Source organism: Peromyscus maniculatus, chromosome 1 (assembly GCF_049852395.1).
Source record: "Peromyscus maniculatus bairdii isolate BWxNUB_F1_BW_parent chromosome 1, HU_Pman_BW_mat_3.1, whole genome shotgun sequence".
Lineage (NCBI taxonomy): Eukaryota > Metazoa > Chordata > Mammalia > Rodentia > Cricetidae > Peromyscus > Peromyscus maniculatus.
In genome coordinates, this window is record NC_134852.1 from 20,435,645 (window position 1) to 20,453,407 (window position 17,763).

Sequence of the window (17,763 nt, forward strand, 5' to 3'; positions counted from 1 at the left end):
AGTCTTAAGCAATTTCTAGTGATGAGAGGACTCTTCAGTGGAAGTGCTTGCAAGTTGTGTAGGGATTTTTCAGCATGTGGCATTCATAAATCATTACCCATGCTGGGATGGGCTTTTTGGATATACAGCTGCATCTGGGTCATAACCCATTGCTTATATTCCTGTAGGCAGCACCAATAAACTCAGAGATTCACCAAATGAGACTTGGGTGGAATAATTTCTTTGGTTGATTGCTATTGCCTTATCTTAGGGAGAATACACATGTATTTATGTCTTATTAAGTCACACAAAACTCATGTCAATTGATCCCTTTTTTATTTTTGTGTATTCTTTGGCATTTTCCTATATGTATACAATATATCATGAGCATATCCACACCAAATTTCCCCTTCCCACTCCTGCTGGACACCTCTTAACACTTCCCTTCTCTCTGTGTGTCTCAAAATCCACTGCTAACTGATCTTGTTGACTTGATCTTGTGCAAGTAACCATAGGTACAGTAAGTGCATGAGTGCAATGGCCATGCTATGTCCAGAAGACAGTATTTCACAGTACTTTTCTCATCCTTTGGTGCTTACATTCTCTCACCACTACTCCTTAATGTTTCCTGAGCCTTGAGGAAGGGGTTGATAGCAATGTCCTATTTAGGGCTGGACACTCAACAAACATTTATTCTCAGCACTTGACCAGCTCTTGTCTCTGCATTAACAGCTGCCTGTTGAAGAGAGAAGCTTTTCTAGTCAAGGTCAAGTGCAGCACTAAATATTTGGAAGGCAGTTTGGCAACGTATCTATTTAGCAAAACAACAGTATGTAGGCTCCCCTTAAGATCTATGACCTTCTGGTATCAAGGATTCTTGCACCCTGCTCCTTTGAGCACACGACTGACTTAGGAAATACCACATCCATCCTTTCCATCTTTCAGTCACCAAAGGTCAGGCTTAGATGAATGTTCAAAATGCTTGTTGGAACAGCAAATGAGCGGAGGCTTCAGTCTAATCCCCATATCAAAATGTACTATCCAATTCCATTCTGGGGATAAAAGAGTTTCAGAGGCCCGCACTAGCTCTCCCCTCCCATCTCACTCCAGCCAGATGGGGAGGTAGGAAGAGCTATCCCTCCACTGTCTGATTAGAGATTTCCCATGAGCTGTCACAGATCTGTCACAGGGACTGAGGGAGAGGCCAAGAGAGGCAGGAAGAATTGGCAAAGGATTGAGACAATCAGGAAGCTGGGCTGCCTGCTTCAGGGGAGCAGGAAGGAGGGGCCATCTTGACATCAGAGCTTGGTGAACTCTACCTGCCCCCATGCAGTTTCCCATGGGCCCTGCCTGCATCTTTTTGAGGAAAGGCATTGCTGAGAAGCAGCGGGTGAGGTGGGGATGATGCAGAAAGGTTGTGGGAAGAGCAAAGGGTCCTGGGGCATGGGGAAAAGGGAGGAGTATGCAAGTGCTGAGCCACAAGGGGAGCTGGTGAAGAGAGCAGAGCATGAACTGAGCTCAGGTAGCACTGTGTGGGCACAGGGGTCGGAAGTCGGGAGCAAAGGGGGATGGTGGAGTGAGAGAAATGTAAAAGGGAGATGGGATGGAGCCATTGTTGATAACATCATTGTTTTATATGGGAAATCGTACAGTGATGGTGGTGATGACGGTAATGGTGCCGCTGCTGCTGCTGCTGGTGATGACAATGTTGATGGTGAAGGTGGTGGTGATGATCATGACAATGGTGATAATGGTGGTGGTGCTGCTGCGTCTGATGATGATGGTGGTGATGGTGTTGATGATGCTGATGGTGGTATTAACAACAGCTACTGCTTATTGAGTCTTGCTGTGTGCCTCATCCTGTGCAAAATAGTTTACATGCCTGATAATGGCATTCAGTCCTTAGATCAGCATACGAGGTTGGGTATAATTTCATTCCTGTTTTACAAGGGAGCACACTGAGACCATTAAATCACGAAGTATCTTACTTTAAGTCTATAGAGTTAATGAGTGTCACAATTTTATTTATTTATTTACTTATTTATTTATTCATGTACTTATTCATTTACTTATTCAATCTTGTTTGATTCTTAGGAACATGGTCTTCATTGTAAGGCTTTAAAATCACCAGAAAGGGGAAGAAAAAAAAGGAGAGGATAGAGAGGGAAGAGGAGAAGATGGAAGGGAAGAGAAGAGAAGGTGACACAGGTCACGGTGGGTCAGGGCAGGGAGGAGAAGACAGGAGAAAGGAAGCGAAGGGAAGATGGGGAGGGAGAGAGGAAGGAAGGTAAGAGATTACTTGGGAAGAAAAGAGGAAGAGAGTCCAAAGTGAGGAGGTCTCAAATTGCATGGTTGATAAGGAGTAAATTCCGAGGCACTATGCCTGCTAACCGAGCCTACCCTCAGGTGTACTCACGAGTAGGGAACCATGACCAGTAATTCTCAGATGGGAGACTGACACTGAACGTTCTTCACGAACCACCCTGAACACTTGTTTCACACAAGGGGATGTTCACACTGGGAATGAGCATGGCGGTTCTGGAGTCAGTGGGATGTAGGAGAAAGAATTTGGCATGGGAGTCAGGAGTCCTCCATCCTAGCCCCAGCCCTGTGTCTGACCTCTGAATGATCTCAAAGGAGTATATGTGTCATAAAAGTAGAAGAGGGTATTACTTCAGGGAAGAGATGGGACTGGGAAGAGAGGAATATGTGCTAGATGTAGTTGTGGTGCCAAGAACAGCAAAGAACAATGATATAGATGTGTGACAATGTAAACCTGTTTTTTTGCTAACAAAAATTCATTTTTAAAAGGACAAAGTGGCTGAGAATGTATCTTAACTGGCAGAGTGTACCTTTGCACATATGAGGCCCTGGGTTCAATCCCTAGCTTCATACAAAGTGGTGTGTTAGGATGTTTTTGTAATCCCAGTGCCTGAGAGGTGGAGGCAGGAGGATCAGAAGTTCAGAGTCATTCTTGGCTACTAGTTATATGAGACTCTGTCTGAATAAATAATAGAACAAATGAATAAGGGCCAGTGAGAATGCTCAGCAGGTAAAGGCACCTGTTGCTAAGTCTGATGACCTGAATTCTATCCCCAGGATGGTGGAAGGAAAGAACTAACTGCCTCAAATTGTCCTCTGACCCCTCACAAGTGCTTGCATTTCACAATGATTAAATAAATAGGCAAATAAGTAAAAGGAGAATAGGATTAATTGATTTATCTCTCCCTCAGAAGGGAATATTCTGTTTATGAACTGTGTGACTTTTGGTAGGCTCATTAGTCTCTGTTTTTCAGCTTCTCCTGGATAAGATGAGAATACTTGACTCTACCTCAGTGACATGGTTCTGAGGTTTAAATACAATGGAAGGGCTCTGACCACAGTAGATGAGACATACTGCACTTTCTTCATCTGGAGAAGAGGTTCTAGCTCCCTCATATTTAGGACAGACCATCAGAGATGAAGATTCAAGGATGGGAGACAGGAAATGAGAGGGGAAGGGAGAAAAGGGTGGTCAGAGAAGAGCTGGGGATGGGAGGTGGAGATGGAAGGAGGAAGATGAAATTAAAGAGTGTGAGGGACCAGGAAGCTTGATAAACAATGGGCTTGTTTGGGGAAGTGGGACTTTTCCAATCTCCTCTCCTTGTGTTCCTTTCAGGAGAGACCACTGGGACAGGACGAGATTGATGGTAAGTCCTTGCTTAGATGCCCTCCCATGTTAGCCCCTCATTGCTGCCCCCTCCTCCACTTTTGTAAATTCTTTCATGTGAGGATTCCTTTCCCTCCTCCTGCTAAATGTAATTTGCATAGCTCATTCTCTGTCATTTTAGGCTCTGTTAACAGGGTGTCTGTCTCATTTGCATGGGTCTGAGGAACAAAGAAATGATGCAAGTTTTAGATTTAAAAAATGTTACTATTTTTCTTTGGTTGGTTTTGAGATCTCTTGTAAGTTCACTCAAGAGTCTGAGGACTTCAGTGCTCTTGGGGGGTCATCTTCTCACTAGCACATTTTATATATCCTTGCTTTTTTTTTTTAAAATGAGTCATTTAGTTCATTAAATGTATTCTTCATAAAATCTCTAGTTGTGTCTTATTGATAGTTTCAAGGGATACCAGTCTTAGATACTGGCTGTTTCAAGTTGCTCTACAGCTCTTCTCTCTTAATTTTTAGAGCTCCGGGAAGCATTTCTTGAATTTGACAAGGACCGAGATGGGTTCATCTCTTACAAGGATTTGGGCAATCTCATGAGGACGATGGGTTACATGCCTACGGAGATGGAGTTGACTGAGTTGGGCCAGCAAATCCGCATGAACCGTGAGGACGGGTCGGGGGCATGCCCGGAGTTAGGACAGGGTGGGAATTAGGAAGGTGTTCAGGTTGACAGTAGCACTTTAAATAGGAAGGTGGTCCAGGGGAAAGAGCTGTCTGCCAGAAAGCAGCTCGGACTGTGCTGCATTTGAACTGGTTAGAAAAAGGACTTTTAGGGGGCCGGGAGGGGGGAGAACAAGGGAATCCGTGGCTGATATGTAAAATTAAATTATAAAATTAAAAAAATTATAAATAAATATAATGTTAATAAATGAGTCAAAAAAAGAAAAAAAAGACTTTTAAAGATGGATCTAGATACCGGTTACACCTTTTATGACTCAAAATGTTAAAGATTTAAAAAAAAATGTATATGAGTGTTTTGCCTGTATGTATGTCTGTGCACCTGCAGAAGCCAGAAGAAGGTGTCAGATTCCCTGGAACTGGGGTTACATATGGTCGTGAGCTACCATGTGGGTTCTGAAAACTAAACCCAGGTCCTCTGTAGGAGCAGACTGTGCTCTTAATATCTGAGCCTGTCCAGCTTCCCACTTAAAAATTTTAAATTGCATTTATATATTTTGTGTGTTAATAGAAGAAGGGGCACATGCGGATGCTACAACATCTGTGTGGTAGGGTACAGTTTTCAGGAGTCAGCTCTGTCCTTTCACCACGGGAGTCTTGGGGATCAAACTCAATGCCATCAAGCTGGGCAGCAAATAATTTTTACCTGATAAGCCATCTTCCTGGCCCACAAGTCCCATTTTCATTATTTACTCATTTTGGCCATTTTGAACAGTGGAATATTTCTGGACTATTCCTGGTTTTCACTTTCCTGATCTATCAAGTAAAGATATGATCATGGCTTACTTATTTATTGTATTGTAGAAAGGGAGCCACTGTGGGAAAGGTCATATTCCCCAATGAGCCCTTATTGTATGTAGGTTCTTATCAGTAGAGTAGCTTGGTGTTGAGCTTGATGGACACTGAACATACACCTGGACTTGGATCCAGTGTCACTGAGTAAGTAGCATTGCTCAGCAATGCATCATTAAATGCAAACCTAGGTTGATTCTGTGATTGAATCCAGAATTAAGTTGGCTCCTGGGCATGGATCTGAGTTAACAAGATTAAATTCCATGTCATAATAGAAGTTAGGCCCCTGTATGCTGGTTCCATATCTGTAGGTTCAAACAAGTGCCAACAGAAAATATTTAGAAAGGAGCTGTATCTACACTAAACATGTAAGGACTTTCTGCTATTCTGTTACGTAAACAATACAGCACAGCTGTTATTCACAGAGCATTTGAGTGTAGCAGATAATGGATAGTCTAGAGGTGACTAGATCACATGTGAGACTGCATGTACAGTATACACATATTATTACACATATAATACCACTTATGATAGGGTCTTGAACATCAACATGCTTTGATACACCATGGATACCCTAGCACCAGATTTCAGTGGATGCAATGGATGGCTGTCATCAAACTTGGAAGAGACTGGTCCACATTTAAATCTACATTTCTTCTATTGATCTATAGATGGTGGATGAATAAGCCTTAAGCCAGTAAGAAATTTGCTGTGTACGTCTGGACAGATCACTCTGTGGTTAAGAGTATCAACTATTCTTATAGAGGCCCTGAGTTTATATCCCAACACCCATGTTGGGGAGCTCATAGCCATCTGTAATGCCACCTGCAGGAGAATCTGATGCCCTCTTCTGGCCTCTGTGGGCACTGCACACACACACACACACACACACACACACACACACACACACACACACACATGCACACAGAGTTTAAAATGAAAAATAAATTAAGGAGAATTGCTGAAGATAACCCAGTTATACCTATATCCTTTGTTTAATAAGTTCATTCACATTAGAGCAACCTGAGGGCTTGACTTGTCTGAGAAAAGGAAGAGACTCAAAGAAAACCCTTAGCATACAAGAAGATGGGAGTTGACCTATTTCTGAGTTAAATGGGAAAGTAGTGCAGGGATAGAAGCTCAGAACCTGTGGAATCATTGCTAACCATGCTCCATCTTCCTCAGTTGGTGGCCGTGTAGACTTTGAAGACTTTGTAGAGCTGATGACCCCCAAATTGCTTGCAGAGACAGCAGGGATGATTGGTGTCCAGGAGATGCGAGATGCCTTCAAGGAGGTGAGTTAAAAACTCCATAATGCTGACAGTGGGGTGAGGGAGACCTCAAGGAGCTAGTTTTATTAGTCCACACCATGGCAGTGCTCATTTAAATCAACTAGTTGGGATTAGATACAGAGGAAAGGAGAACTACATATTCCAAACACCTGGCAATATGCATTTTTTTTGACCCGTACATACAGTATTAGGGATAAGCACACATCTATTCCCATTGTATGCATGAAGAAACTGAGAATCAAGGATTGCAAATGATACCCATGTTTCCCAAGGTAAATACTGGAACCTCTAATCTTGGTTTCTGTGACGGAAGGAAGAATCTAAGAGTTTGATATTTTCAAAAGGGCAGAGCTGTTCTATGGAAGGAAGCTTCTAGTACAGAGGTTGTTGGACAGGAAGATGTTTGTGGAAGGGAGGCAAGTCTTAGTGCTAGATATAACAAGAAACAGATAAAGTTTCTAGGATTTGGTGGCATGGATCAGTGGCAAAGCACCTGCCTAGAATCCCCTAGTGAGGGGCTGGGGTGTGGCTCAGTGGTAGAGTCCCTGCCTAGAATCCCCCAGTAAGGGGCTGGGGCATGGCTCAGTGGTAGAGCCCCTGCCTAGAATCCCCCAGTAAGGGGCTGGGGTGTGGCTCAGTGGTAGAACCCCTGCCTAGAATCCCCCAGTGAGGGGCTAGGGTGTGGCTCAGTGGTAGAACCCCTGCCTAGAATCCCACAGTGAGGGGCTGGGAACATGGTTTTGCAGTAGAACACTGCTTTAATGTGTGCAAGGCCTTGGCCCTTCTTTGGCTTTCATGTCACATGTATTCTGTTTTCTCCTTCCCTCTTTCTCCTCCCATTTCTTCTTCCCTTCTCATAGTCTGCTTTCTAGTTTCATGACACACACATGCATACATATACATACTCAGATTTAAATCTATGTTCCATGTATGAGAGAGAACATCTGATTTTTGTCTTTCTGGCTTATTTTGTTTAACACAGTTGTTTTCAGGACCATCCATCTTGCAAATGTCATAATTAAAATTTTCTTCATGGCTGAATGAAATTGTCAAAGAATAAATAATATATTCTACTAAATATTTATAATAATATAATACTCATAATAATCTATAAAAATATAGTGATATATGATAATAATAAAAAGCTTGGGGTGAGTAAGATAATTCAGTGGGTAAAAGCACTTACTGCCAAGCCTGATGATCTGAGTTCAATCCCCAGGACTCACATAATGGAAAGAGAGCAACAACTCCTGCAAATTGTCCTCTGACCTTCACAGGTGCACCATGGCATGCATGTGTCCACACATACACATACACATAATAAAACAAATAAATAAGCAAATAAATGTAATAATTTGTTTAAAGACATGGAAAACAAACAAAAGCTAAGAAGAACAAGGAAGCTCCTGGCCGTGATGGATAAATCTGTCATACTAGTTGTGACAGATTTCATGAATCTATGCAGATGTCTACACTCATCCAGTTGTGTGCATTATACATACAGAGCTTTTTGTATATCAGTTACACCCTTAATAAATATGTTAAAAATAATGTAGATGCAAATTTAAAAGAAGCCCTATACTGGAGGAGCTAACATTCCAGTGGATGACATGTCTTCAGTACTTAGCTTGGTTCTTAACCTCCAGTGAATGACTTGGAACCCTGACCTTCCCTGAGGCTGTAATCACCACTGAAGCTAATCTAGCCTCATTGCTTCTGTTTAGTTTGATGCCAATGGAGATGGGGAGATCACATTGGCAGAGCTGCAGCAGGCCATGCAGAGGCTGCTGGGGGAGAAGCTCACACCCCGGGAGATTTCTGAAGTGGTACAGGAGGCTGACATCAATGGAGATGGCACTGTTGACTTTGAAGGTAATACACTGGGCAGAAATCCAGGAATCTACATCTGTTCCTTCCCCATGTGGTTCTCCAAGTCACCCACTCCTTATAGCTCTCCAAGTTTGCATTTGAATGTTCTAGTTTTATTTCTCTTGCTGTGATAAAGTGGCTCACTCATTGGCCTTTGCTCAGATAACTTTCTCATGCAGAAACCGCCTGCCCACAGAATGGTGTTGCCCACAGTGGACTGGGACCTCTTGCATCAGTTAGCCACGAAACAATGCCCCATATTTATGCTCTCAGGCCAGTCTGATTGTGGCAGTTCTTCAGTTGAGTTTTCCTCTTCCTAGACAACTCTAAATTGTGTCAAATTGATAATAACTATAAACTAGTACACTGTGGGATCATATCTGAGGGAGGCATACGTTGGCTACATCAAGTTTAAATTGTGATATTCTCTGGTTTAAAGTACTCAGCATCTAGCTATTGCCTTCAGGCATGGGGCCAAAATGTGTAGTCTGTTCTCCAAGGCAATGACTCTTCAGCTCACCCAGTCCTGTCTTCTGTAACTGTGCTGTGAATTGGTATGCCCTGGGGAAATGTGTTTCCTATTGCTTAACCTTTTTTTTTTAAGATTTATTTATTTATTATATATACAGAAAAGGGTGCCAGATCTCATTACAGATGGTTGTGAGCCACCATGTGGTTGCTGGGAATTGAACTCAGGACCTCTAGAAGAGCAGTCAGTGCTCTTAACCTCTGAGCTATCTCTCCAGCCCCCTATTGCTTAACCTTTAACTTCTCTTACTTTGTTACTCACTTCCTGTCCACTTGTTGCACTTCTAAGACATCCTTCAAAGACACATGCCAATCTCCCCTTTCCCTTGCCTGCGTACATTAAACCTGACAGGCCTTTTTGTTCTTTTCCATGGAATGTATCTTATGTTCGTTTCCATGCTGCAGAACAGCTGAGGATCTTCCACCCACCCCTTCCTTTTGCTGGTGTTTGTGTGTGAGGCAAATGTACAATATGTGTGTGTATGTACACTCACAGAGATCAGAGGAGGGTATTGGGTGTCCATCTCTATCACTATCCACTTTATTCCCTCTAGACAAGGCTGTCTCTGAATCTGAAGCTAGGCTGGTAACTTGCAAGATCCAGCAATCCTCCTCTTTTCACCTCCCACAGCACTATGGTTACAGGTGCACACTGGAAATTTTAATGTGAGTACCAGGGATTCAAACTGAGCTATTCATGCTTTTGCAACCAACACTCTTACTCATGGATCCAGTTCCCCAGCCATTCAGAGGGGTCTTTGAAAAGCCATGTCTGCTCTACAAGTCCCCAAATGAAAACTTAGTACATTTGTTGGGTACCCACTGGATCTTATCGGTCTCAGATATACTTTGTGCATCAGTGAAAATGGGGAAGAGGTGGAGGTGTGGCTATCAGATTTATAGGCCAACTACAAGCAAGGGAAGGATAAGATGACCTCAAGATGTGGTGGAGCCAGCAAATTCATCTGACATTACATCTAGACAAAGTAATGGGGAATCTGTTCATTCAGGGCATTCTATTCACTGTCTACTTGATCTTGAACAAGCCAGTGTCCCTTACTAGCCTCTATTTCTTTTCTCTAAGATGGCACCAGGAGGGTTGAAATATGGAACGAAGGCTAGACATATAGCCCAGTGGGTAAGAGCTTTTGCTGCCCAAGCATGAGGACCTGAGTTTGGATACCTAGTACCTATGTGAAAAAAAATGTTCAGGCGTGGCCCCATGGCTGTAACTGGTGGGGGATAGTGGTGGAGATCAGAGGTTCACTGCAGTTCCTTGGCTATCAGCTTAACAAAGAATTGGTGAGGTGAGTCTGGAGAGATGGCTCAGTGGTCAAGAGTGTTAGCTGCTTTTCCAGAGAATCCAGAACTCATGGCAGTTCACAACTCCACTTCCAGTGAGATCTTCTGGGCACTGTATGCATGTGGTACACAGGCATCCATGTAGGCAAAATACCAATGCACATTAAAACAACAACGATAACTAGTGAGGCCCAGGTTTGGGGAGGGACCCATTTTCAAGGGAATGAGATGTGGAGCATTAGAGGAGGACACTGGGCACCCTCCCCTAGTGTCCCCATGTACATGTGTGGGTGCACATGCACCTGGACATACATGCATATACCACACACACACAAGAAAAAGAAAAGATGACATAAATATCATATATGAAATAAATTTCAATAAAAGATGAAATAAATGAAACTAATAATTTTTATTTATAAGCACTTAGTATGATTTTTATGGACAGTGTGTCAGAGAGAATTCAAGTCATTTCCTAAAGATGGATGTCACTAACTACAATACAGGAAAATCTCCCCAAAGTAACTCCAGTTGCTTTTACTAAGAGGAGCTTCACAGGAAATTTTCTTTTTCAGAGTTTGTGAAGATGATGTCTCGTTGAAGAGGTAATAAGCTCCAGACACACACTGCCTTGTCAACATGAGACTGGATTCCCAGGAGCCCTTGAAGGGTGGAGGGTGGGAGTGGACTTGCCATGGTATGGACTTGGGTGTAACTGCAAACAGTTGCTTTGCTTTTGGGGAGCAGAGACAACTATAGAAGCAGATTTAGAAGGAAGACTGTGTCCATAAGTAGGAATTGCATTAGGACCCAGCTGCCACTCAAACATTCCAGGGGCTATGACATCTTTCCCTAATTCTCTGTTTCCCAGCAGATTCTCCTTCCATGTTTCCCTTGGGAAAAGATGGTGTGGGGAACTTTTTCACAGCCTGCAGGAAGAAAAGAAAATCTTTCAAAAAGTTCCACACCGAGCCTACTTTCCTCCTGGCTCCTCTAACAACAACCCTGTTTCCTTCTCTTGGCAAGAGAGTGTCCCACCAGTCACAGGGCTGTAATGGGGATCCTGATAAGTCTCAGCTTGGAAATGCCTCAGGAAGGAGGCCTTCAAGGTTGAGTTTTCCCAATTTCCCAGAAGCACAGTCCATTGCTCCCCTGTAAACACCCATGTCCCTGTCCCAGTGTGAGATAACCAAGGGGAACTGAGCTAAACCACTAATCTGGATTATCAAGGTTTAGAGCAGGCTGATCCCTGGGGGGAACTAATCCCCTGCAAAATATCTTGAGCTTGGGGGGAGTAGGAGGAGAAGACAGAATCCCCCAAATCCCTAGCTCAGCCAGGTGACTGAAATGCCCTTCCCAGAGGCCCTCTGCCCCTGTGCTGATCTGCCCTGGGCTGCTTCAGGTGAGTCTCTACCTTAGGTGGTTTGTGGACTCCATCCCTCACATACTCACATGGATCTGGGCACTTCAGCTACTTTATCACTCAAGATAATGAATTCTTGTCATGCCTTCCTCCCAACTTTTCTTGCTTTGAAGTCCATTAGGTAGAACTATAGAATATGTTATCTGATCTATGACCCAATAGCCTCAATGTATATGACTGAAATAAAGTAAAAGTAGAAGAATAATATATGTCTTATCCTCTTGCCTGTGGTTTCTCTGTTTATGTTACTCTCTGGGGACCACTTGAATTTATTTTAGCATTTTTTCCTTTTAGTATTTGTGTAGTAGTTTTCTCTGAATTGAAACATTTCAACCCAGAGGAAAGCATGTTAATACTCAGGAAATCCTAAACGAGGATTCTTAACACTCAACTATGGGTCTTGAAAGATGGCTCTGCAGTTACGAGTACTGGCTGCTGTTCTTCCAGAGGACTCAGGTTTGATTCTCAGCACACACATGGTGGCTTATAACCATCTGTAATGTCAATTTCAGGGTATCTGGCTCCCTTTCTGGCTTCTGTGAGAACTGCATGCATGTGGTGCACACACATATGTGCAGGCAAAACATCTATAGACATTAAAAAATGAAGATTGAAGATATGGTCTTGGCTTTCTTGGGAATGATGATCTGGAGGGAGGTAAAGTGAGAAAGTGGGATGATTATATCTACTGGGACATGTGCAGCCTACCAGTGGCCGTGTCACTCAAAGAGAGTGATTATCCCATTTGAAACAGCCAATCACTCTTCTAATAGGGGTGGAGACTTAGTGGCCCTGCCTCCATCTGTGATGGAGTTTTGACTTAATTGATCTTGTGCAGGTAACTATTGCTACTATGAGTTGATGAAGCCCACAGCCTGCCTGTGCCCAGAAATCAGCATTTTACAGCTTTCCTCCCCATCCACCAACTCTTAAAATTTTTCAGCCCTTCCCTTCCATTATATTACCTGAGCTTTGGTGGGAGATTGATATAGATGGCTTGTCCACAGTTGAGCACTCAGTGTTAGTTATACTTGGCACTTTGGTTTCTGTATTAATCATTACCCACAGCATGAAGTAGTTTCTCTGATCAGAGTAAAAAAAAATAGCTCTGAAAAAAACCACAAATCTATTTATATCTACAAATATTTAGAATGCAGTTTGACAGAATAACCATTTTGTGAAACAACGGGTTTCCTTCCATGGCCTATGATTTCTATAACCACAGGCTTTTGACCAGGTTTACAGTACCCAGGCATGAATTCTTTCTCATGATGCAGGCTTCATAGCCAATCAGTAGGCAGTAGGTTACCCCCATAACTGTCCTGCTGTTAGCAGATCAGTATTGTAGAATTCAGTGTCCACTGCTGGGCAAAACCACTGATGCATGGACAGCATTAATTAGACTCAGAGGGTTATTAATTATAATAAAAAGAGGACATGGCGTTGATAAGGGAATGGGGTGGGGTCACTAGGGAGAGTTAGAGGGAGGTAGTGGTATATTGATATGATCAATATACACTGAATAAATGTTTGAAGCTATCAAAGAATAAGATGTATTTTTTTAAGATAAAAAACAAAATAACACACACAGATGAAATTTGGGAAGAATAAAGAATAGCTTAATTAGAATGGCAAGAGAAGAGAGCTCATTGAAGATGGTATGTCTCAGTTTAGGTTTTCCAAGTGTTTTCTCTGTATGAGGGTCAACATGAACTGGCAGGAGATTCACTGCAAGAGAATCAACCCTGTGAAGGAAAGTGAAAGGGGTGGGATCAAGCAGAAGAAACCGAGCTTTGGACACAGCCCTATGGAGTTGTTTCACTTGAACTGCAACACCTGAAATCTGGCCTCATTCACTCCTACTCTGTCAACTGAGATGGACATGAGCCTGGGGGGTGGGAGGCCACTTGGAGCTGAGGCTACTTCTAACTTGGGCTGGCCACTGATGACTCTGCAGCCAGGACAATTGGACAAAGTTCCTTTCTTAAGAGGGATCTGCCCAGCCTGATTCCATTTCCATCACAAGGGCACTTCAGCCTTTAACAGAGGGGGATGCAGCAAAGTGGGAAGGTGTAGGGAGATGAGGGTAGACTGCTTGGCTAAAGTCAAGGCTCATAGGCTTGGTGAGTTTCTTAGTGTTCTATTGCTGCGAAGAGACACCATGACCATGGCAACACTTATAAAAGAAAGCATTTAATTGGGGCTTGCTTGCAGTTTCAGAGGTTTATCAGAGAGTATGGTGGCATGCAGGCAGACAAGGTACTGGAGAAGTAGCTGAGAGTTTTACATCCAGATCCACAGGCAGCAGGAAGAAAGAAACTCTGGGCTTTTTGAAATCTTAAAGCCCACCTCCAGTGTCACACTTCCTCCAACAAGGCCACACCTAATTCTTTCAAATAATGTCATTCCTTGATGACTACGTATTCAGCTATATTAGCCTATGAGGGCCATTCTTATTCAAACCACCACAGTGAGTGAGGATGGTGTGATGAAGGAACACAGGCAGAGAAGGAAAGAAAAGAAAAGCCTTAATATTGTGGGGTATCCAGCAGAAAAGATTGCTCAGACATGGGTTTAAGCCAACAGAAAGTCTTTATTATGTAAATATACCACATTTTACTTATCCATTCTTCAGTTGAGAGATATCTAGGTTGTTTCCAGGTTCTGGCTATTATGAATAAAGCTACTATAAACATAGTTGAGCAAGTGTCCCTGTGGTATGATTGAGCATCCTTTGAGTTTATGCCCAAGACTGGTTGGTATATCTGGGTCTTGAGGCAGATTGATTCCCAATTTTCTGAGAAACCATCATATTGATTTCCAAAGTAGCTGTACAAGTTTGCACTTCCACCAGCAATGGAAGAGTGTTCTTTTGTTTCATATCCTCAACAGCATGAGCTGTTGCTTGTGATTTTGATCTTAGCCATTCTGACAGGTGTAAGATGGAATCTCAGAGTTGTTTTGATTTACATTTCTCTAATGGCTAAGGATGTTGATCCTTTTTTTTTAATATGTTTCTCAGCCACTTGAGATTCTTTTGTTGGGGATTTTCTGTTTAGATCTGTACCCCAGTTTTTAATTAGGTTATTATTATTTTTTGATGTCCAGTTTCTTGAGTTCTGTATATGTTTTGGAAATGGATAGAACTAGAAGAAAAATCTTCCTGAGTGAGGTAACCCAGACCCAGAAAGACAAACGTAGTATTTACTTACATATAAGTGGATATTAGCTCTAAAGTAAAGGATAACCATCTGCAATCTACAGACCCAGAGAGGCTAGGTAACAAGGAGGGCCCAAGGTTGTGAGAGACTCCTGGATCTCCCTGGGAAGGGGAAATAGAAGATATCTCATGGATGGACTGGGGGCGGGTAGTTATGGGAACATGAGGGGTGGGGTTGAGAAGGTGAGTGGAGGGGGAGAGTACTGGAAGAGATGACTGGAAAGGGGGTGCATTTCAGGGTCAGATGGAAACCTAGTGTAAGGGAAACTCCCAGGAGTCTGCAAGGATGACCCCAGATAAGACCCCTAGCAACAATGAATACATAGCCTGAACTGGCCATCTTCTGTGACTAGGCAAGACTTCTAGTGGAGGGATTGGAACACCAACCAGCAACACAGTCTTTGACCTACAGTCTGTCCCGCCTATGGGAGGTGCTGGGGTAAGGGTGGTGCAGAGATTGTGGGAGTGGCCAACCAATGACTGGTCCAACCTGAGACCCATGCCATGAGACCAGTCATTTGCACCAATCTTTGAGTTTCTAGAAAGAAAGACTAACCTTCAGGGACATCTAAGAATTCTTGGACCAAGAGTCTGATCTCTTTGAGTGAGAAATGCCTTGCACAGGCTCAAGTGATTGAATACTTAGTCCTCAGCGAATGACAAGGTTGTGGAACCTTGGAGAAATGGGTCTTAGCCTACTGATAGCTAGATGTGGGTCTTGAATGTTATACATTCTTTTTGGTGCCAGCCTGAGCTCTCTGTTTTCTGATGCAACAAGATGTGAGAAGCAGCAGTTGTAAGCTCCTGCCACTACATATGAAGATGCTCCAACTGCCATGCCTTTCCCACTGTATTGGACTAATATTCCCTAAAAACATGAGCTAAGATAAACCCTTCCTCTTTTTTTTTTTAAATAAATTTTGCCTCCATTTTTTTTTAAGTTTAATTTTTTTTAAAGATTTATTTATTTATTATGTATACAGTGAGTGTTCGGCCTGCAGGCCAGAAGAGAAACCCTTCCTCTTTTAAGTGGTTACTGTTGGCTATTCTGCCACAGGACAGGAAAAGTAACTGTAGAAGACTCACTGACATGAGGGCTAGAGAGATTGTTCAGCCTTTAAGAGCATTGACTGTTCTTCTAGAGGATCCAGGCTATGTTTCTAGCATCCATGTTGTACAGCTCACAGCTGCCTTTATCTCCATCTCCAGGAAATTAGACACCTCCTTCTGCCTTCTGTGGGTACCTGAATACACATATTACTATACATTTAGATACCCCTCCACACACTAAGACCCCCATGTCTACCATATGCTTTATTCAAACAGTTGAGTTCAGGCTTTTGTGTTTATACCATACTTTCCTTCTGCTTCTGACACAAAATATCCACTTGAAGCAGAATGTTAAATACTGAAACTGAAACATTGGACCAATAGGGGTCTTGGGATGGAGACTTTGTCTCAGATGGGTTTAACACAGGAAATAAGGTGTCAGATATTCATGGTAATACAGAGCACTAGGTCTTTGTCTCACCAACTTAAAAAAAATGAAATCCACAGTCAGCAAAAGGTTAGTTTTAAAAAGGAATTTTATTCTCAAAAGAAGGCTTATAGAAGAAAGGTTTAAAAAGTTACTACAGAGATAAGGCAAGTTGAGACTCCAGTGCCAGTGGGAGGGGACCCCAGTGGGCTGCTTTTGATCTGCTGCTCAGGGGCTTTTTATGGGTCTGCAGCAGAAACTGGACAAAAGGTAATTTTTTCTTGAGGTTAGTTTTTTTTGAGTATATTGGGGGCTGAGTCAATTGGGAAACTCCATAGTCTGCACATTTCCCTGGCCCAACCAGGGTGACAATCATGGGCTTTCACATATGGTGTTCCCTACTAGGGGGTACCTATGCAGATGTACTGAAGGCCCCAGTTCTGACCTTAGCTCATCCACTGGCTGCCACCAATCCTAGACAGGGCTGCCCACTGTTGACCTTGCATGTGTCACTGGTATTGGACTTTGTTGGTGTCTGCTAGCTGTTAATGAAACCATGTTCCTACTGTTTCTTGATTTTGTGACTAGTTTGTCATTTTTACCCTGGACTATTTCCCTTTATGGTCTATGAGGAGTCCACATAACCACAGCCACCAAGATGTAGTTGCAGTTTTTCTTGGGTATATCTTATTTAGCTGCTTGTATGCTGGGTGGTCTGGGGCAGATAGGTGGAAGCTTTTTTGAAGCCATCTTTAGTTTGGTCTGTGACCATAAACACCAGTAGTACAATTTGGTCTGTGTTAATGAGCACTGTTAGAATACATGGAAGACAACAGTGCCTTCTGAATGTTCCCCAGGCAAAGGGCTTTCTGGGAGCAAGACAGCCTATGATACTGTCTTTCCTCCTATCCCTACCCTTCCTCTTATTTGGCCAGTTCGATGATCTCACATCCAGTTGCAAGCCCCTCTACTTCCTTTCTTAAGTGTTCAAGACCTCACTGCCTTAAATCTAGCATCCTAGCATCCCCGTTAGGCTCAACTGGTTATTTTTATCTATCTATCTATCTATCTATCTATCTATCTATCTATCTATCAACCATCTATTATTCATTTATTTGAGACAGGATCTCACTATATAACTTTAGCCGGCCCAGAACTTGCTATGTAGACCAGGCTAGCCTAGAACTCATAGAGCTCCTCCTACCTCTGCCTCCCAAGTGCTGAGATTAAAGGTATGAGCCACCACACTTAGCCCAACTTGTTCTTATAATAGTGACGCAGCATTTCTAAGGCTGATTAAGTTTGGAAAGATGTTAAATGATGATGAAGTAGGTTCCAGCCTCAGTGTGATGTCTTCCTCTGAATACATTCTTCTCCCTGAGAATACGAGGAGCGGCTTGATAAATTAGTATGCAATGGTTTAAAATACATTATAAATCATAAATAAAAAGGGACTTTTAATGGGTTTCAAGGCTCAGTAATTAGAAACAG

At 42.8% G+C, this 17,763-nt stretch overlaps 1 protein-coding gene across 1 annotated transcript; it reads left to right on the plus strand.

Annotated features, from left to right (window-relative positions):
• Window positions 1–1,231: 1,231 nt before the first annotated feature.
• On the plus strand, window positions 1,232–12,102 carry Cabp5 (calcium binding protein 5). Its single transcript, XM_006998136.4, has 6 exons — window positions 1,232–1,369; window positions 3,638–3,668; window positions 4,151–4,294; window positions 6,347–6,456; window positions 8,178–8,325; window positions 10,728–12,102. The coding sequence occupies exons 1-6, from the start codon at window positions 1,307–1,309 to the stop codon at window positions 10,751–10,753; spliced, it is 522 nt and encodes a 173-aa protein (XP_006998198.1). The 5' UTR covers window positions 1,232–1,306; the 3' UTR covers window positions 10,754–12,102.
• The last annotated feature ends 5,661 nt before the right edge of the window (window positions 12,103–17,763 follow it).